The sequence below is a fragment of the Canis aureus genome, chromosome 27, assembly GCF_053574225.1.
Source record: "Canis aureus isolate CA01 chromosome 27, VMU_Caureus_v.1.0, whole genome shotgun sequence".
Classification (NCBI taxonomy): domain Eukaryota; kingdom Metazoa; phylum Chordata; class Mammalia; order Carnivora; family Canidae; genus Canis; species Canis aureus.
The window spans coordinates 21,588,545-21,609,801 of record NC_135637.1 but is presented as its reverse complement, the minus strand read 5'-3'; the positions used below and the strand labels follow the sequence as shown (position 1 = coordinate 21,609,801).

The following is a 21,257-nucleotide window of genomic DNA, read 5'->3' as shown; positions in this document are numbered from 1 at the left end:
GGGAGCAAAGAGCCACGCATCCTTATGGCCCAAATAGGCGTCGCCTTGAGTCTCTCCCTGGCCTCATGCACCCAGCATCCAAGAATGGCATTAGGCTGGCCGGCTGGCGGCTAGAGGCCCTGTCCTGTATCTCTGGCCCCCGCACAGGGCTGCCAGGCTGGCCAGGCCCACAGTGGCTCAGGGGAACAACTCTCCCCTCCCCCGGGGGTGGGGGTGGGCAGCAGGAAGAGGGAGGAAAGAGGATCGTCTCCAGCTGGCCCCGGAGACAGACCTCCTTGTCCCCATCAGCCCTCCGGCCCTCCCTCCCCCCCGAGGGCTGTCCACGGGGGCTTGAGATCAGCCAGAAAAGTCAGGCAACTTTTCAGGGACCAGAAGGAGGGGAGGGGAGGTCTCCCAGCCTGAGAGCAGCGCAGCGCCAAGCCCCGCCCCTTGCTGTGCCCTGTCGGTAACTCCAGACTTTGACCCTGAGTTCCAGCCCCGGTTGGCGGGCAGACGGCTGAGGACAGGACACCCCAGAATCAGGAGACTCCTCTGCAGGAGATAAGACCCTGCGTCCACAGCAGCTGCCTCTTCAGAAGTTTGGCAATCCAGGTGAGTGGGGGTGGCGGTGCACCAGGTCTCAAGGTCCTCCCAGTGTTAAGGAGAAGGTTCTGCATTAGAGCCTAAAGCAGGTGAAGCCCTGGAGCCAGGCAGGAACACAGGCAGGTGCCTTCACCTCTCCAGACCTCCTTCTCCTCTCTGGAAGACAGGGATCATAATCACCTCTTACTAGGTTATTTTGAGAATCAAAAGAGGTGATGAACAGAAAGAGCTTAGCACAGAACTGGGCACATAGCAAGTACTCAGTAAATGGTGATTATTATTTGGGGGCAGCAAGCTGATAGCCTGGTTGTCAAACATTTGTAGAAGCTGTTCCATTAAAAAATTTTTTAAAATATTTTATTTATTTATTCACGAGACACACAGAGAGAGGCAGAAACACAGGCAGAGGGAGAAGCAGGCTCCTTGCAGGGAGCCCGAAGTGGGACTCGATCCCAGGACTCCAGGATCATGCCCTGGGCCAAAAGCAGATGCTCAACCGCTGAGCCACTCAGGCGTCCCTCATTTAAAAATTTTAGAAACATGTTATTTATTTATTCATGAGAGACACAGAGAGGCAGAGACATAGCCAGAGGGAGAAGTAGTTTCCTTGTGGGGAACCCTATGTGGGACTTGATCCCAGGACCCTGGGATCATGCCCTGAGCCAAAGGCAGATGCCCAAACAGCCCCCGAGGTGCCCCAGAAGCTATTCCACTGTAAAGGTAAATTGTGAAAATATCAACTGCAAAAGAAGTGGCCATATGGCACAACCTGATTACGTTCGTTCCAATACCTTGCCCCTGATTTGTTGATTTTTTTTTTTAAACAAGTCTCCTATTTTTTTGCTACACACAAATAGTAATCAAAGCCACAAGCTGCCCCAAATTCTTTTTGAGGGACAAGGGAGGTTATGAGCAAGCAAACACGCGACTGAAAAGCAAGCAGAGAGCAGCAGGTGCCAAGTTACTGCTTGCTGCCTAATAGCTCTGCAGCACGGTACAGAAAGCTCAGATAGAACAGAGTCCAGATTCCAGCACTGTCCCACACTGGCCGCGTGACTCTGGGAGAGTGAGCTCCTGGCCCTGAGCCTCAGTCCCACACCTGGAGACCCTCCCGTAGTGTTTGCGGAGATTAAGCAAGAGGACACCTGTACTGAATCTATGTGTGTGTGGTGAGGAGCAGACGCCCCAAATTCCCTCCCGCTCCACACTTCTGGAGACGTTATAATCACACATACACACACACACACACACACAGATAAGTGTGAGAACCTCAGCATCTTCTTGGATGCACACTCCAAGCATGCTCCGTTGAAGTGACGGCGTAACACACAGGAGAAGGGCACCTCCGCCAGGAATCCAGCAACCACAAAAAAATGACTGACCTGGTAACGGAGCCGTGGGCATGCAAGTCCGCAGGTTCCTTATCCGTGTCATGAGATCCTACGGGCTGGCTCCTGCTTCTCAAAAGAACCTCATGCGTTTATATTGTACCTTAATACCACACAGTTGCTACGATCAGTATCAGATAGGAGTCCTGTAGTTTAAGATGATTGGTTTAGGAACCACCTTTTTCCTTCCTAATTCTTTGCCTACCAGCCACACACTAAAAATTCGTACAGATGTTGCATTTCATGGGGTTTTCTTTCAACACAGGACCCTGAAATATTGGCTGTTTATTTTCACCTGCTTAGTCCTCAGATTTTCCAAATAGTGTCATTTGCCAGCCCGGCATGGTGTTGTTTAGGGCCACGGGCTTCTGTAAGTCAGGTTGAGCTGGGCTCTGCTTCTCGCCAGCTGGGAGTCTGAGACTCACTTGCTTCATCTGTAAAATGGGTGTAATGATAACCCGGAGAGCTGTCAGAAGATGAAAACAGATGAAGCATGTAACATTCTTAGCGCAGTGACTGGCACAGGCTGGCAGTGCTATTGTTGTGATCTCTGAGTTGCCAGGTCTTTCCCTGACTCGACCAGTCTTGCCTTTTACGGAGACTTTGTCACCCCAAGACATCACAAACCCTTTCATCGCAGACGCGTTGTTGTGGTTGAGTCTCTCCTCTTTGCTGGGCTCAGTTTCCCCAGCAATCTAGAATTTTACACTCTGGAGAAACTGAGTCCCACACTATTACTTTTCCCCTCTCTATCTTGGCCATTTGATTCCAGCTGTTGTTCTGGGCATCCCTCCTGCTCTTCTTTTGGGCATGTGCCCCTGCTCCTAACCGGAGGCTCTGACACACCTGAGCAGCCTGGTTATCGTAGACATGCTGTGTGCCAGCTCTGCTTCGGTCCAGGCCTCCTTCTTCCTGCCCAGAAGCCTCCAGGGGGTTTTCACACTCTCCTTCTCCTCCCTCGCAGCCTCTATTATAGAAGCAGCTTCTCTTTTTCTCCATCTTATGCTGGTTTTCTAGGTGGCTTGCGAATGGAAAAAAACCTCGGGCCCTGGAAAAGGCAGAGCTGGATTCACATCCCACGCTTCCTCCAACCCTTCTTATGACCTCGGATAACTTAACTTTCTCTGAACCTCGACTCCCTCACCTGTGAACTGGGACGGTGACAGTCACTAGTGTCATGAGCTTCTCAGCATTTAACCAATATTTTCTCTTTTGATCCTCATAAGAACTTCATTCATTCATGCATGCATGCATTCATTCATTCATGAGTCCCTGCTATAGGCAGGCCCTATTCTAGGCCGTGGGGATAGAGCAGGATAAAAGTCCATGTCTGGAGCCCTGGGTGGCTGGGTCGGTTGTGTCTGGCGTTTGGTTTAGGCCCAGGTCATGATCTCATGCATTGTAAGATTGAGCCCTGCATTGGGCCTCATGCTCCACAGGGAGTCTGCTTGAGATTCTCTTCCTCTGCTCCCCCCACCTTGGGCACACACACTCTCTATCTCTCAAATAAATAAATAGTGGTGTCTGGGTGACTCAGTTGGTTAAGCATCTGCCTTCGGCTCAGGTCGTGATCCCAGGGTCCTGGGATGGAGCCCTGTATCGGGCTCCCTGCTCGGCAAGGGGTCTGTTTCTCCCTCTTCCTCCTCCTCTCCTCCTGCTTGTGCTCTCTCCCTCTCTGTCAAATAAATAAATAAATAAATAAATAAATAAATAAATAAATAAATCTTAAAAAAAAAAAAAAAAAAAGAGTCCCTGCCCTCCTGGAGCTGATATTTTGGTGAGGAGGCAAAGGTCAGGGAGCTTTGTTAGCCCTTAAAAGTTCACAGAGAGGGGGATCCCTGGGTGGCTCAGCGGTTGAGCATCTGCCTTTGGCCCAGGGTGTGATCCTGGAGTCCCGGGATCAAGTCCCACTTCGGGCTCCCTGCATGGAGCCTGCTTCTCCCTCTGCCTGTGTCTCTGTCTCTCTGTGTCTCTCATGAATAAATAAATAAAATATTAAAAAAAAAGTTCACAGAGAGGAAATGGTGGCTCCATCAGGATGGCCAACTTAACCCATGTTTGCCCCAGGACTCTCCTGGTTTTAGCTCTCAAAGTCCGCATCCTGGCAACATCTTCAGTCCTAGGAAACTGAAGAGGTTGGTCACCCACACTCCATCAGGTTAAGTGACTTGCCCAGGGCCACACAGCTGGTGTGTGCCGGAGCCAAACTCAACTCTGAACCTAGGTATGTCTGACCCCCAGCCTGGGCTGGTACTGCCACTTCCCCATGCCCTGCTACCTCCTGGATTCATTTGGGGAATTTGGAAAATTCCTCAGTTCTTGCTGTCTTGTTGTTGAGGCACAAAAGTGATCCACTCTCCCGAGTTATAGAGAGAGAGTCAGAAGGCCCAGAGAGAGGAGGTAACTTGGCCAAGGCCACAGAGAATGAGAAGTGAAGCCAGGTCTGACTCTCCCTGCTTCCTCTTCTCCTTCCCCCGGTGTCATTTCCATTGTTATTTTCAAGGGGCTGGGGGACAGGAGGAGGTCACTACGTATTGTTGGGCCTACTCTATGCCAGGTGCCGTGCCAGAAACATCCACCCAACTAGTGGGTTAATTTTCAGGGTGCCCCTGTGAGGTCAGGGTTGCTCTTATTTTACAGATGAGGATGTGGAATCTCCTGAGGCGAAGTATGGGGGACAAGGGATGGCAGGAGGCTAGGGTCCCTGAGAGGGCCTGCCCCTGCAACCAAGCCTCACAGCGGGAAGGAGAATGGTCCGGAGCAACAATGCCTTTCCATTTTGTGGCTTTATCTCCAACTTGGCTGCTGAAATCCCGACAGAGTCCAATTCTTGTGGGCTGAACCCATTTTCCCCTTTTAAAAAACTAGGCCCTATTGAGAATGTCCTGCCGTTTGGCCAAGGGTTGCCAGGAGGCTTGGTCTGTGGGAGGAGTTGCTGTGAGTGTAGAGGAGGGAAAGTTGAATTTGGCCCTTCCGGCACAAAAAGTCCCCTTGTTCTGCCTCAGCAGGAGCCCACAGAATATTTCCCTGCTGTGTGCGTTGTGGGGGGGGGGGGGGAGGGATCCAAGCTGCTTCGAGGTTAAAAGCTTTTAAACTTCTAAATATCTTTTTTTTTTTTTTAAGATTTTATTTATTTATTCATGAGAGACACAGAGAGAGGAAGAGAGACACAGGCAGAGAAGCAGGCTCCCTGTGGGGAGCACGATGTGGGACTCCATCCCAGATCCCGGGATCACGCCCTGAGTCAAAGGCAGACGCTCAGCCACTGAGCCATCCAGGGGTCCCTTAAAGCTTTTAAACTTCTGAGGACCCAGCCAGCCCAGCCCCCAAGGCCCACCCTTGGGGGCTGTGCAGGAAAACCTGAGTTCTGAACTTAGACATTGCATCCACTAGCTCCCAGCTTGGCACGCAGGAGGTGTGCCGTAAGTGTATGTTGAGTTTACTTGAATTAAAAGTAAATCCCAGCAGCACCACTTAACTGGCTGTAGGACCTCAGGTAACTTACTTCACTTCTCTGAGCCTCCGTCTCCTCATCTGTACAATGGGACCAATGACACCAGCCCCGGCCTCCTAAGACCGTGGGGGTGACTTAGAAGGACTTAGCACTGGGGTTGGCACATGGCAGTGCTCCGTAAGTGTCAGCAAATGACGTCTTTTGCACTTGACCTTATGTTGAGGTTTGTGCCCTGGCCATCTGTCTAAACCTCCCATGTGTTCTCCAAGGTAGGAGTTATTTTTCCCATTTACCAGCATCTTGCCCAAGGTCAGTGGCCAGTAGGTGGCAGAGTTGAGGCACGAGATCTGAAGCTAGAGCCCATGGTCCTGACTGCCAGACTCCCAGGCTGCAGCTGGCTGGGCCCTGTGCCCCGCTCTGCTTATGTTCCTGGCTTGGGGCAGGGTATTTGGGGGAAGCTCCCCAACCAAAGCTGCATCACTTACCAGCTGTGAGACCTTGGCCAAGTCGCTTTGCCTCCCTCTGTGTCCATTTTTCCTCTTGTGAGGGTCCTTAAGAGGATCAGTTATCTGGGCTAGCCAGATAGAAAGGCTTGGCGGTATCTGGCACTTTCTAAGCTTTCAGGAGACGATGGTGATGGTGGTGATGGCACACTTCAACCTTTCCTTCCTGCAGGCTGGCACGATGCGTGTGGTAGTGATCGGAGCGGGCGTCATTGGGCTGTCCACCGCCCTCTGCATCCACGAGCGCTACCAGTCAGTCCTGCCATCGCTGGATGTGAGGGTCTACGCAGACCGCTTCACCCCGCTCACCACCACTGACGTGGCTGCTGGCCTCTGTCAAGCCTACCTCTCGGACCCCAGCAACCCACAGGAGGCGTGAGTGAGGGTCCTAGACGGTGGCCCCAGGAACTGGAGGTTCTGAGAGTGAAGAGGGGATGCTCCCTCTCAGGGTTCCCATCACCAAGAGCAAGCCCCTTGTCAAGGCTTAGAAGAAAATCCTAATAAATATGAAGCCCTACTATGTGCCAGACAAATGGAGGCTTCCCTCTATGCCTCCCCTAAACTGGGTGGCTGTGGATGCCCTGTGCATTGATGGATCAGGAATATTTGGGTTTCTTTCCCCTAGTTTATTTATTTAAAGGTCATTTTCATCTGATCCCTACCTAGTGGCTGACAGAAAACGGAGCCCTTCAAATCCCAGCAATAATTATAACGAAGGATAAAATGCACTAAAGTCCTTGATGCTGGGTACTGTAGGGAGGAATTATGTCCCCAAAGACCAATTTTCTTCCATATATAAACTCATAAAAAGATCTTTCGCTTCACTTGAAGTCATTCCAATTGCCGTTTTTAACAGTCTCTCAGGTATATTTAATGGTTTAGAAATCTATTTCCCCTCAATTTGCCCACTGTGACGATTCATCATTTTTATGTAACAATTTCTTTTTTTTTTTAATGTTTTTATTTTAATTCCAGTTGGTTAGCATACAGTGTTACATTAGTTTCAGGTGTGCCATATAGTGATGGAACACTTCCATACAGCACCTGGTGCTCGTCACAACAGGTGCACTCCTTCATCGCCATCACCTATTTCCCCCAACCTGCACCCCCATCCTCTCCGGTGACTATCAGCTTGCTCTCTACAGTTAAGAGTCTGGTTTGAGTTTCTCTTTCTCTCTCTCTCTCTTTTCCCCTTTGCTCATCAATTTTCTTTCTTCATTTCCACATATGAGTGAAATCATATGGTATTTGTCGTTTTCTGACTTATTTCACTTAGCATGATACCCTCTAGTTCATCCACGTTGTTGCAAATGGCAAGATTTCATTCCCTTGTATGGCTGAGTAATATTCCATTGTATATATGGAATACCGCATCTTTATCCATTCATCAATTGATGGACACTTGGACTGCCTCCATATCTTGCCTATTGTAAATCATGCAGCTATAAACATCGGGATGCACGTATCTGTTTGAATTGGTGTTTTTGTATTCTTTGGGTAAATATCCAGTAGCGTGCTTTCTAGATCACAGGTTAATTCTGTTTTTAACTTTTTGAGGTTAAAACAGACCTCCAGATCAAGAATACTTGTAAGTGGGTGGATGGATGATCAGGTTTAGCAAAGAAGTTGCAAAAGTCATTTTGTCTGTTTAGAAACCACAAACTGCCAGCTGCTTCAGCAAAAGAATCCCCAACTGTGTAAGAACTCAAACAGAAGTTACATTCTCCCGTAAACTCTAAGACTAGTGTTCCTGATCAGTGGGTAGCAATTCAGGGGCCCGGGCTCCTTGCATCTCATGCCTCTGCTGTCCTCCTCTGTGGCTTCTGACACGGCCACTGTGCCCGTGTCACTGTGCCTTCTGATGTCATTCTTCTGTGCTTTTGGAAGGAGAACAGCATGAGGACCATGTGTGCAGTCTTAGGGTCCATTGGGCAGAAGGCAGTCACATGGCCACACCTGGCTGCTTGGGAGTCTAGGAGATGTAACCAGGTTCTGTGCCAGGAAGAAGAGGAGGAAAGTGTTTGGGAGCAGCAAATCAAGGTCTACTGCTGGCATTTATACGGGGGGTACTTGAGTAAGCCTCACGTGTGGGGCTTGCAGCTCTCAAAGTGGGCCAGAGCTTTCATTTAAACTCACAGCTACACAATCTTGAGCCCAAGGTGGGCTCCAAATGGTTGCAGTGGACCATCCCTTGTTTCCCCTCTTCTCTTTTTCTATTAATGGGGAAATTCTAGAAAATCATGGGATAGGGAAAGCCCACAGGCATTTGGGATGCTGCAGAAGGGAAAGTGGTGGATTTCTGGATTTTGACATATCCCCATCTGCCTGGTCACAACCCCATGCAAGCCAATCTTCAGAGTTTTCTTGTCCAGCTCAAGGTATTAGGTGACCGAGACTCTGCGGGATCCTTCCAGGCATTGGAACCAGCAGACCTTCGACTATCTTCTGAGCCACATCCATTCTCCCAACGCTGCGAGCATGGGCCTGGCCCTAATCTCAGGCTACAACCTCTTCCATGAAACTATTCCGGTGAGTGAGGAGTCAGACCATGGGGTAGAACCTTGATCACAGACCAGGGCTGGGAGTTTGAGTCTGGGAGTACTTTGAGCCTGGTAGATGATAGCTATTTGCATTCAAATCAGGTTTACTTTAAGTTTTATTTTTGCTTTAAAATTATTTTGGTTTCCAATTTTGTCATTAAATTGGTGGAGACCAAAGAGCTTTCTGATGAACCAGGGGAACTAGCTTTGGTTGAGTCAAACCCAGACACATCCTGTAGTGGATTTCATGTTGAAGCTACAAGGTTTCCCTGTGTTTCTGGAGGTGCCAGGGATTTTCATCAAGATAGACTAAAATATTCATCATGGCGCGAACTTCTAAAGTGCTTACTCTATACCAGGCCCTGTCCCAACTACTTTGTCAGCTAGTGACTTGTTTAATTCTCATACCAACCAACAAGTAAGTGCTAACATTAGCCTCTTTATAGATGAAGAAATAGAGGCTCAGAGAAATGGTGTAGCTTGCTCAAGTTACAAATCTCTAAATGGTGGAACTGAGATTTGAACCCAGACTGTCTGTGACCCTATGGTGCCCAATGTGTGAAGAAAGGCATAGCCTTGGGGGATGTTCTTAGGTTGCTTGGAGAGAGGGGTCTAGAATCCCAGACCAACTCTTTCAGGGTTATTCAATGTTTAGCACTGGGCTACGGGCATTGCCCATACTGTCTGTTCTCTTTCATGGGACCAAGAATGAGTATTAACTCTATTATGCAGACAAGAAAATGGGAGTCTTGGAGAATTCAAGGTGGTCTGTGGGGAGGCCCAAACCTCTACCAGGCTTTCTGACCCTAAGCTCTGCTGCCTCCCACTCTCACCCCTTGGTAATCCTCACTGTCACCAGTTTCTCTCCTATTTCTGACTCTTACCCTATCACTCATCCTCAGCCTCATTCTCACCCTTCCTTCATATAGCATCACAGTTAAGACTATGGACTTTGAAGCCAAACTGTGTTGGTTCAAATCTCGGCTTCATTGTTTATTAGCTGTGTGACTTTAGACTAATTACTTAACCTCTTTAAACCTCAACGGGCCCATCTGTGAAAATGGAGCTAAGAATAGTATGTATCTCAATAGATGGTTGGGGGTATTAAATGGAGTGGTATAAGTAAGATACTTGAAATGGAGCCTTACATGCAGTACACACTGTTCAACATTTTATTGACTTTCACCCATCCCTGTGCCTCCTTCTCTTCCTCCTTGGCAGGATCCTTCCTGGAAGGACGCAGTTCTGGGATTTCGGAGGCTGACCCGTAGAGAGCTGGACATGTTCCCCAATTACAGGTGAAGTTATTGTGATGGACAAAGGGGCTGAGGTCCCACCATTCAGACAGATCTGTCCAGAGGGCAGCAGAATATAGAGGTACCAAGTTTCCTGTCCTATCCCAGGCCAAGAGCCACTGGTCCCTTAGACTTCTGCTACTCTGTCCATCTCCCTTGGAGAAGTCACCCACCCAATGGGGCCCTGGGCTAGGGTGGTGGGGGATACGGAGACACAGATCTGAAGCCCAGGAACTCCATGTCACTACCATCTTTTGTAGATGAGGAGACTGAGCTTTAGAGAGGCTAACTTCCCAAGGTCACATAGCCAAGTGACCAAAATGGGATTTCTTTTTTTTTTTTTAAGATTTTATTAATTTATTCATGAGAGACACACACAGAGAGAGAGAGAGAGAGAGAGAGAGAAAGAGACACAGGCAGAGAGAGAAGCAGACTCCATGCAGAGAGCCCGATGCAGAACTCAATCCTGGGATTCCAGGACCATGCCCTGTGCTGATGGCAGGCACTAAACCACTGAGCCATCCAGGGATCCCCCCCAAAATGGGATTATGTGATTCCAAACACATCTATTCTTTTCCTTGCAGCCTGATGTCTCTTTGGTCCTCCCTTCACCCCACACTGTGCCTGAATCCCCTCTAAGAATGCACATCCAATCTCCACGTGTGCACCCCAATGTCAGGGATGGATTTTCTGATAGAAAAAAATTTCCTGCACTGAAAACCAGTCCCTACTTGACACAGCCCACTTCACTCAGTGGTCCTGGTTCTACGCTTGGGGGTCCTCCAAAATGAGACTGCTCCCACCTCCATTTGAAAGCCTTTGAATAGAGCTCTGATTCTGATTCTTTATTCTCACTCTTGCCTGTTGCAACTTTAGCTATGGCTGGTTCAACACAAGCCTGATTGTGGAGGGGAGGAGGTATCTCGAGTGGCTGACTAAAAGGTGAGAACTTCAACTTTAGTTTTAGGAAAGCACCTCTCAGGGACCATTATCAGTTGTTCATGGGATTTGTTTTTGAATTGACCAACCCAAAATGTTAAAGAAAACTCTTAGGCTTGGTGGGAGTTATCCTCAGTTCTAACCACTTCTGTGCACTGAAACCCAGCTTCCCATACCTGATTGGGCATCAGAACCACCTGGGCAGCTCTTTACATGTGATATTGATTATTGAATTCACCAAAATCTATAATGTTTGTGTAATAGTTTTAAATGAATTCTTTTAAGTTTTCCACATGTATTTATGTCATCTCTAAAACATAAGTTGCCTTTTTTTTTTTGTATACTTCATTTTTTCTTCTTGTCTAACTGCTGTGGCCAGTACTTCTAGAACAATGTTAACTAATACAGGGGATGTCTATCTTCTTGCTGAGGTTAATAGGAATCTTGTAAGTGTGCCTGGGTGGTTCAGTCAGTTAAGCATCTGCCTTCAGCTCAGGTTATGATTCCAGGGTCCTGGGATTGAGCCCCATGTTGGGCTCCCTGCTCAGTAGGGAGTCTGCTTCTCCCTCTCCCTCTGCCCCTCTGCACTGCTCACCCCCACTCATGCTTTCTTTCTCACTCTTTTTATCTCAAATAAATAAATAAAATCTTAAAAAAAAATAGGAATCTTGTAGTGTTCTAAATTAGCAAACAAATTGAGAGACATATTTATATTTATATTCACATATAAGAAAATTCCATGTATTTCCTATATTTTACTATTTTATTAAGATTTAAAAAAATCTAGAATGGATCATATCTTTTATCAAATGACTTGGGGGAAAAAAAAAACAAATGACTTGGGGAGCTTTTTAGAAATACAGATTTTAGGACTCCACTTTATATCTACTGAATCAGATCCTCTGGAGTGGGGCTTAGAAATTTGTGTTTTAAGAAGTTTCCTGAGTGATTTTAATTATCAGCCAGGTTTGGAAATCATTGCACTATAGTTATTTCTCCTAACCTTAAGATACTTATGACTCCTGTCTAGCCTCTTTCTAGGCGGAAAACCCCCACTTCTATCTTGAGGAAGCTATGTATATAAAATAGTCCTGAGCTTCACTTTTCATAGGGTTTACTTTTCTGTTCTTTTGATGTTTCTACTACATCTCTAATAATAACAGATATTTTTATTCTGAGACATGTTGGGGGATGTCCCCAGCCCACCTTCCTCCTTGTACCTTGCTTCTGACAAAGGGGCATTTAACATTGGTCCAACTCTGCCCTCCTCCACCTTGCAACTCATTCCCTTTGATGGTACAAAGCAATGTGGTAGGAAAACTTTTGAACTAAGAAGCCTAGGTCTGAGTCCCAATCCCATCATTAACTCACTGTATGACCTTCACCAAGGCTCTTCTCTCATCTCCATCTGGCTGACAAGGGGCTTGGGCCATTTCAGGTTTCCCATGGGAGATTTCATGGACCACTAGTCCATCAAGGTACTTAAGAACTGATCTGATCTGACTACACAGCCATTTTCTCAAGGAGCATCCTGTGGGACTAACATCCACAGAAGGTTCTTTGGGGAACATATCTCATGCCATTTTCTTGGAGAGATGGGACAAAGAACTGAATACTGGGCTTTTTGATGTGTTTCATCACCCTAGGTTAACTGAGAGGGGAGTGAAATTCTTCCAGCAGAAGGTGGAGTCTTTCGAGGAGGTGAGTTGCAGGGCTGGAAGTGGCTGGATGTGGGAGAAGGGTGAGGAGGAGAGGCCTTTTGTTCCTTTTGCTGGGTTGGGGGCCCCCTTGTCAGGCTCCCAGGGTCCCCACGAGGCCTGTCCCAGTCTCCAGGCCTTTCTTCAATCCCAGAGAGACTCAAGCATTCTGTCTTGATGTTGGTGGCTAGAACAAAGGGACAGCAGGATGATGGTGGACATTAGGGGCTAATCTACTTCTGAGCCTCTGAGTCTTAGGGCCAGAGAGTTGGCTGCCTCTTACCAGTATCAGCTGCACTTCACTCTTGAGACACTTGGTTGCCTCCTATCTAAATCAGGGTTAATGTTTCTGCAAAGTCAAGGCTCTCAGCTGACTCAGCTCCAGAGTAATACCATCATCAGTAACAATGACAGTTAGCAGCTATCATCACCAGGCACTGGCTAAGTACCACGAACTTTGCTGTATGACTTCACTCAATCCTAGCACCTAGCATTGCGCTTGGCATGTGAAGATACTTGGTAAATGCAGCTACTGGCATTACATACTGAGTATCTGCTCTGAGTTGAGCCCTAATGGACACTTGGGATGTATGGTTTGCTCAGACATAACCTTATTCCCAAGGAGCTCACACTTCAATGTAGCAAACACTGGCTCTGGAATGATAACAATGCCTTGCAATGTGTGTGCCCCATGACTGACCTGTGAGGGGAGTCCTTGGTGCTGTACTGAGGGTTTAGGTGCCCATCATGCTATACTGTTGAGCCGTCAAGTATCCCATACATGCACAGAGCCAGGGGTTCCAACATGCCTTCTGAAAATGCCTTGGCAGAGCAAAAGGCAAGAGAATGAAGTAAGGAGTCAGAAGGAGGAAGAGAACTATCTCTGCATCTGACTTCTTCTGGGAGGTCCCAAGAAGGTTCTCCCCTTTCACAGTACTCCTTCCTGAGCACTCTCCTATCCAGGGTCACATTGGATCTTCACATAGCCCAAGAATAGATATTACCAGCCCTACTTTATAGTGAAAGCGGCTGAGCCTTGAGGAGGTGATGGAACATTTCTGAGGTCATGTAGCAGGTAAATGGCAGAGCAGAAATTTGGAGTTAGTTCTGTGGAAAATTGGAGTCCTCAATGAGACTCCTCCCTGCTGTTCCACAGGGAGCAGAGAGCTGCAAGGTGGAGGGGAGAGGGGAGGAGGGGGTGGAGGATACAAAGGCCCTTACCTCCTCCCATGCCACCTGCTCTGTTCATTGCTGCCAGATGGCAAGAGGAGGTGCCGACGTGATTATCAACTGCACCGGGGTGTGGGCTGGGGCATTGCAACCAGATCCCTTGCTGAAGCCAGGTCGGGGACAGATCATTAAGGTGAGTGTGAAGGCGAAGGATGGAACCTCCTGCTTTTCTTCTTTTAAAGATTTATTTATTCATGAGAGAGAGAGAGAGAGAGGCAGAGACATAGGCAAAGGGAGAAGCAGGCTCCTTGCAGGGAGCCTGATGTGGGACTAGATCCCAGAATCTGGGATCGTGCCCTGAGCCAAAGGCAGACACTTAACCACTGAGCCCCCCCAGGTATCCCTCTTGCTTTTCTTAATAGAGAGATTGTAGCTGCCTCCTTATTTCCTCTCTGAAGATAGAGGATGCATTGGGGACATCTGTTAGAAGAGCCTCGCAGATTTCAGGCAACTGACATGTTAAAGAAACAAGAAGGATCAACACGACCCCTCCAAACATTCTCTTTTGGGATTTTTTCTTAATATAGCAAAGCATGCATATATATGTTTGTACATATGTAGGGGTTGTATATCCCTGCATTTTAATAAAAAGAGCAAAAATTTGTGGAGTATTTATTTAGTGCCATGTACAGGCCTGAGCATTTTATCGTGTTATTAATTTCATCCTTACCAGAACCCTTTGAGAGGGTCTATCATATTGCCATTGCTATTTTACTGATGGGGAAACTGAGGCACAGAGGAATTTAGGTGATATGCACAAGTTCACATGGTGGTGAGTTCTGGAACTGGGGTTAGAACCCAGGGTCCCTGGGTGGCTCAGTGGTTTAGCGCCTGCCTTCAGTCCAGAACGTGATCCTGGAGTCCCGGGATCAAGTCCCACGTCGGGCTCCCTGCATGGAGCCTGCTTCTCCCTCTGCCTGTGTCTCTGCCTCTCTCTCTCTCTCTCTGTCTATCATGAATAAATAAATAAAATATCTTCACAAAAAAAAAAAAAAGAACCCAGGCAACCTGGTTTAAGAGGCTGTGTCTTGTAAACATCATCCCACACTGCCTCTCACTGTGTATGTGTGCATGTGTGAAGGATGTCCATTTGTAGACATGTGTGTGTACTTGGGCCTATGTGAGTGTCAGTGTGTTCCTCATGTGGGCTGATCCGTATGTGTCTTTATACGTGTGTGCTGAGCTTTTCTGTGGTCATGTAGGTGAGAATGTGTGATATTTCAGGGAGCAGGGGTTGACTCTTCCTGCAAGAGCAAGCAGTCAGTGCAGACTTGGAGCTGAGGAGTCAGAGGAGGGCTTAGGAGCTGTCTTTGCCACACTTGTCAGAACATCTGGGTAGAGAGGGGAGCAAGGCAGGGAAGCCTAGTGATCCAACACTCCTGAAGAGACTTGTCTGCCCTCAATCAACAGGTGGATGCCCCTTGGATGAAGCACTTCATTATCACCCATGACCTAGCGAAAGGCATCTACCAGACCCCATACATCATCCCAGGGTAAGAATCTGACATCTTAGAGCAGAAGAAGGAGCACCTTCATGCCCTCTCTATGCTGCCCACCCCAGCCCCTTTGCTTAGTCCCTGCAGGCTTTTTCTTCTAGTGTTTTCTAAGTAGTAGGGTTGAGGTATTAAATCCCTGGAAAGTCAGGACGCAGCATTAATTGGGCTCCATCTTGAACAAGCTTTTGGAGGATAGTTGTGGCGATCCTAAAGACAAAGGTAGTGGGTGTGAGGGCAGTGACACTGGAAGGTGTGAACAGAAATAACAGGATTGTGGTGAGAATAGGGATTTGGTTGATGGTGATGATGATATTAACGAGAGAGGTGATGATGTTAGTGAAGATGGTGATTGTGTTGATAGGATGACAATGTCACTGAGAGTGGAGTGGTGGTAGTGGAGATATTACTGTAATTGGTGAGGAAGTTCACAGGGGTGGTGATTGGGCCAAGGAGGGTAGAATGTTAACATTAATGGAGATGGTGTGGTGTTGATGATGATGGCAGTGATTGGGAGTAGAGGCAGCATCTGGTGCTGATGGAGATGACGCTATGAGTGATGATGTTAATAGTATAGTGGGGATGACAGTCTCAAAGGCAACGTTAATTCATGCTGATTGCAACATTAATGTTAAGTGAGGCTGTGCTATCTTCATGGTGATGTTAGTGGTGTGGCAGAGATGACAATATCAATGGTGACAAGAATGCTGGTAGTGAAAATGATGAATGGAGTTGATGGTGATGACATATTCATGGTAGCAAAAAAGGCAGTTGTGAAGATGATGTTGATGGAGATATTTTTCCAGTTTCATTAAGATATAATTGACAAATGGTGCACATTTTTAATGTACATGACAATTTGATATATGTATATATTGCAATATGATTACCACAATAAGGCTAGTTAACTCATCCATCATGTCACATAAATACAATTTCTCTGTGTGTAGTGAGAACATTTAAGATTCACTCCCTTAGCAATTTTCAAGTATGTAATATAATACTGCTAACTACAGTCACCGTGCTGTGCATTAGAAGAGATGACAATGTTGGCAGTGACATTAATGGTGATGGTAGAGATGGTGGGGGGTGGTGATGACAGTGGCAATTGCAGTGGTGTTGATGGTGGTGTTAGCAGGGATGACAATCTGGGTGGTCATGGGGATTTAGGTAGAGATGGTTGTAAGGGTGAGCATGGCGATGGCCCCCATTCATCTCAAAGGCTTTTTGTTTCCCTTCATCATTGACACTCCTTACTTTTACCTAGGATCCAGACAGTGACTCTGGGAGGCATCTTTCAGCTGGGGAACTGGAGTGAGGCAAACAACATCCAGGACCACAACACTATCTGGGAAAGCTGCTGTAGCCTGGAGCCCACACTGAAGGTATGGTGGGAGGGGTGTCAGTACCTTAGACCAGGGTCTTGGCAGCTTGATCATGAGGCCCCTTGAGGATGGGAAGATGCTACCACTGGGATAATTGGGCAAAATTATTCCAGCAAGGGACTGTGGAATACACCAGAATTTGATAATGCACAGGGAGGTTCTGCTGCAAGCCAGTGACACCTATCTGTCCATGGCTAAGAGTTGCTGTCTTTTGCGGAGACAGCCCTAAAAACACCTTAGTCTGTCTTCAAAAAGAGCAGATACATTTGTTGTAGAAATCTCAGTGCGTTTTTGTTTGTTTTGAAATCTCAGTTTTTTCATTTGCCTGTTGGTGATGATGACAGTCATGATATTAATGAGGGTAGGGTAGAAGTAGTGGTGGTGTTGATGGTGATGAATATGCTCAGGATGAGGATAATAATGATGGTGAGGAGGCTAGGACTGTTGACATCATGGTGGTGGCTGGTGATGGTTGATGGAGACCGGGTCATCGATAGAACTGGTAGTGATGTGGTGGTAGTGACAATAATGATGTTGGCAGCTGATGAAGGTGTGATGGTAGAGGGGGTTAATGAAAGTGATGGTGGTGGTGGGTGGTGAAAATGAGACTCCAAAGTTAACTCTATCATCTAAAAATAGGAGCGGCAAAAAAATCCAGAGATGAATTATTATTTTTTAAGATTTTACTTATTAGACAGAGAGAGAGAGAGAGAGAGAGAGAACAAGCTGGAGGAACAGCAGACAGAGGGAAAGGGAGAAACCAGCTCCCTGCTGAGAAGGGAGCCCAGTGACATGGGGTTTAATCCTAGGACCCTGGGATCATGACCTGAGCTGAAGGCAGACACTTAACAACTGAGCCACCCAGGGGCCCCCAGAGATGAACTAGTAACACTTTTTTTCCAGGATGCAAAAATTGTTGCTGAATTTACTGGTCTCCGGCCAGTTCGCCCCCAGATTCGGCTAGAAAGGGAACAGCTTCGCTTTGGATCTTCAAACACAGAGGTATGCTCTCTTGGCAAAGAAAGCAAGTCTTCCCATAGCTCTAAGAGGCTCTGGCATTTCCAGTCTTACCTGACATTGGCTTCACACAGCCTACTGGCAGGCCAGGACAGCACTGGCTAACATCCCCCCCTCTGTAGAGAAACTGAGGCTCAGTGATGGTACAGGACCTGCTCAAGGTTACGTAGAGGGCAATGCGCCTCAGTCTGTCAAAACCTGTGGTTGAGCAGAAGGAAAATGGGTACTTACTTGTGTCCATGACATGAACGACCTTACTGGATCTCCCCTCCAACTCTCTGGGATAGGGACTGTTTCCCCCATGCTTCAGATGGATACTGGGGGTCTAAGATGTGAAAGCATTTGCCTAAATCAGACAACTGGTGAGTTGAATTGGACTCCAAAGCCATTTTGCAGATGTCCATTTTGTGGCTGCTCCATCGCATCTCTGGGGTCGCTCTTTCATGCTCCCTCTTATGGGGTGGGAACTGGGCTTATTGAGAAGCTGGAAGCTGTCCTGGCTGAAGGACCTGATCTAACTAGGTGGTAGCTGGAGTTCCCCACGGAAAAGCAATCTTCCTTATATCGGTCGTCCTTCTTCCCTTATGTAGGAGGGCATATGGGGTGTGTGTGTGTGTGTGTGTAACAGCTTTGTGTGTATATGTGATATGTGTATATGGGGTGTGTGTGTGTGTGTGTGTGCTCACAGGTACCTGAGGAAAGAGTCACAGATGGAGTCAAACTCCCTGCTGATGGCTTTGGCTTTAAAAAAGACCCCAGGGATCTTGCCTCTGTCCCTGGGACAAATTAGCCTGCTAACCAGGGTCCACCCAATACAGTTTCCCGGCTTCTCTTTCCTCCCGAGGTGGGTAGAAGAGTCTATCTATTAACACAAGAGGTTTGGCGTTCTGGAGCGGGATGGGCATAAGAAAGGTGATTTAAGGAACTTCAGATAATGTGACTAAGGAGGGGAATCCCTGACCTCAAGTTCTAAATATTCTACTTTTCCTGTGCTGAGTGCATAAACCAGGTCCATCTCCTAAGCAAAAGAGAGTCTGGGATGTCAACCTTCAGCTCCCCCAAAAATCACCTTACTGGTGTTGCTGGGATGCCACCATCCTGCCAGGGAACGGAGAGGGCCTCTGGTGCCCGCTGGCTTTGCCCAGAACTCTTCAGGAATTTCCTGAGTCTTCCAGGGCACACGTGCTACCTTCTCTCTTGCCTCTCCCAGGTCATCCACAACTATGGCCATGGAGGCTACGGGCTCACCATCCACTGGGGCTGTGCTATGGAGGCAGCCAAGCTATTTGGGAAAGTCCTAGAAGAAAGGAAGTTGCTCAGGATGCCGCCACCCCACCTCTGAAAACACCACCTCCCCAAGAACTCCCCGCTCCCCTCAGCCAAGCAATCAATATACCCCCCTCTAAGCTATCACTTACCCTTCACATCAGCCCTGGCTCCTTTCTGCAAGAAGCACAAGATGAGAGGGAAATGACAAGATCCATTCCCAGAGGCGAGTCTGGCCCTACCTGGGGCTCACTTTGATCACTGGGGTCTCTCCACTCACTCTGGGCCTGACTGTATGAAGAACAGATGTAGGCTGTTATATTCTAAGTCCTCAGAAAGGAAAGCTCAGAAAATCAAAGGAGCAAGGAGAAAATTGGAGATAACTGAGGTTAGGTAACTTGAGGACAAATTACACTAACATATTAAAGGTTCTGAAAAGGTGATTCCCGGGTGGCTCAGTGGTTTAGCACTTGCCTTCGGCCCAGGGGCATGTTCCTGGAGTCCTGGGATCAAGTCCCACATCAGGCTCCCTGCATGGAGCCTGCTTCTCCCTCTGCCTCTCTCTCTCATGAATAAAGAAATTTTTAAAAAATAAAATCTTTAAAAAAAAGAAAGGTTCTGAAAAGTCCTGCAACAAAGACATCTATCTGATGTTCTTTCATCCAATCCTAAACTTATTTGGTTTGGAAACCTTTTTGCCCCGAGCACTGATGCCACAGAGTGTACTTGAGGGAAGGCTGTAGTAGATTTTGTTGCAGGAAGTCACATGCAGAGCTGGAGTGTGGCGAGGCAGAAGAGGTAAGGCATTGAACTAACACCATGATACCCATTCCACATCCAGAATTTCCAACAGTGTCAGTGACCTGCTGAGTGGGTAGAAGGGGCATGGGGAAAATCCTGCAACCCACATGGCACTGGAGAAATTAGGCGATGCTTAATTTCTTCACTTTCCCTTCGCCTAAACTTCTTGCTCCCTCCTTCCCTGAAGATGATCTGTAACCGTATTTTTCAATGACTTACTGGCAGCTTGATGAGTGTTGTATTTCCTTGTTGAATCGTCTCCAGCACTTCTGTCAAAAGTCAGTTGAGCCTTAAATATATGGGTGTATTTTTGGAATTTCAATTCCATTCCATTGATCTATAGGTCTATCCATATACTCGTACACTCATGCTACACTGTCTTGATTACTGAAACTTTGTAAAAAGTTTTAGAGTTAAGAAATGTGAGTCTTCCATGTTTGTTCTCTTTTAAGTGTTTTTTTTGTTTTTTTTCTTTTTTGGCTCTCCTGGGTCCTTTGTAGTTTCCTACAAATTCTACAACCAGCTCGCCAGTTTTTGAAGAAAAAAAAAAAAAAAGCCAACCAGGGATTTTTTTTTTAAAGATTTTATTTATTTATTCATGAGAGACAGGGAGAGAGAGAGGCAGAGACCCAGGCAGAGGCAGAAGCAGGCTCCATGCAGGGAGCCCGACGTGGGACTCGATCCCCGGGACTCCAGGATCACACCCTGAGCTGAAGGCAGGTGCTCAACTGCTGAGCCACCCAGGTGTCCCACCAACCAGGGATTTTGATAGGGATTAGGTCGAGTTTATAGATCAATTTGGGGGTTATTGATTGACACATTGATTTTAAGTCTTGTGATCCGTGAATATAGGATGTTTCTCCATTTATTCAGATCTTCAATTTCTTTAAGCAGTGTTTTGCAGTTTGTAAAAGTCTTGTACTCCTTTTGTTAAATTTATTCCTATTCTTTTTTTTATTCCTATTCGTTTTAACGGTATTGAGTGGAATTGGTTTCTTACTGATAAATTTAGAAATTTTCTCTGGCATGGTGTGGGTAGGGGGATTTGAAGTGGTTCGTCATCGAGTATTCTTGATTAATCATGAATGATTATATGTGACGCGTCTGTATGTTTAAATGTCAAAGAATCAGAATACAGCAAAGTACCATCAGTGACTAAAGTCTGATCAAAACTACTGAATCTCGGGGATCCCTGGGTGGCTCAGCGGTTTAGCGCCTGCCTTTGGCCCAGGGCGTGATCCTGGGGACCCAGGATCGAGTCCCACGTCAGGCTTCCTGCATGGAGCCTGCTTCTCCCTCCTCCTGTGTCTCTGCCTCTCTCTCTCTCTCTCTCTCTCTCTCTCTATGTCTATCATAAATAAATCTTAAAAAAAAAAAAAAAAAACAAAACTACTGAATCTCTGAAGCATGAGAAGGGGCCTCCGGATGTTCTTGGGCTTCAGGATCAGCATTCCATGTGCCTCCCACAACACTCTGCATCTGTCTATTAGAGCTCACATCACATTGTATCACAGTGGTCTGTTTATGCCTGTTCCCTCCACTGCACCAAGAATGCATGAAGATGTGGACCATTTCTTATTCTTTTTTGTATCCTCAGTATTTAGTATCATGCGTGATAGATACATGGTAGATACTCCATGCACACTGCGTGCCATGACGTGATCCCT

At 47.1% G+C, this 21,257-nt stretch overlaps 1 protein-coding gene across 1 annotated transcript; it reads left to right on the top strand.

Moving 5' to 3' along the window:
* The first annotated feature begins 431 nt into the window (after positions 1-431).
* Positions 432-20,772, top strand: DAO (D-amino acid oxidase). Its single transcript, XM_077876039.1, has 11 exons — positions 432-591; positions 6,100-6,302; positions 8,342-8,456; positions 9,689-9,765; positions 10,639-10,704; positions 12,348-12,402; positions 13,657-13,761; positions 15,039-15,121; positions 16,389-16,506; positions 17,410-17,508; positions 18,734-20,772. Exons 2-11 carry the CDS (start codon positions 6,109-6,111, stop codon positions 18,863-18,865), a joined length of 1,044 nt encoding a protein of 347 aa, XP_077732165.1. The 5' UTR covers positions 432-591; positions 6,100-6,108; the 3' UTR covers positions 18,866-20,772.
* Positions 20,773-21,257: the final 485 nt, after the last annotated feature.

Excerpts from the sequence above, each read along its gene's own strand:
- DAO (XM_077876039.1), top strand. The coding sequence starts at position 6,109 with ATGCGTGTGGTAGTGATCGGAGCGGGCGTCATTGGGCTGTCCACCGCC. Across the intron at positions 6,303-8,341 it reads CCCAGCAACCCACAGGAGGC|GCATTGGAACCAGCAGACCT; the intron begins GTGAGTGAGGGT and ends GGATCCTTCCAG. Across the intron at positions 15,122-16,388 it reads ACCCCATACATCATCCCAGG|GATCCAGACAGTGACTCTGG; the intron begins GTAAGAATCTGA and ends ACTTTTACCTAG.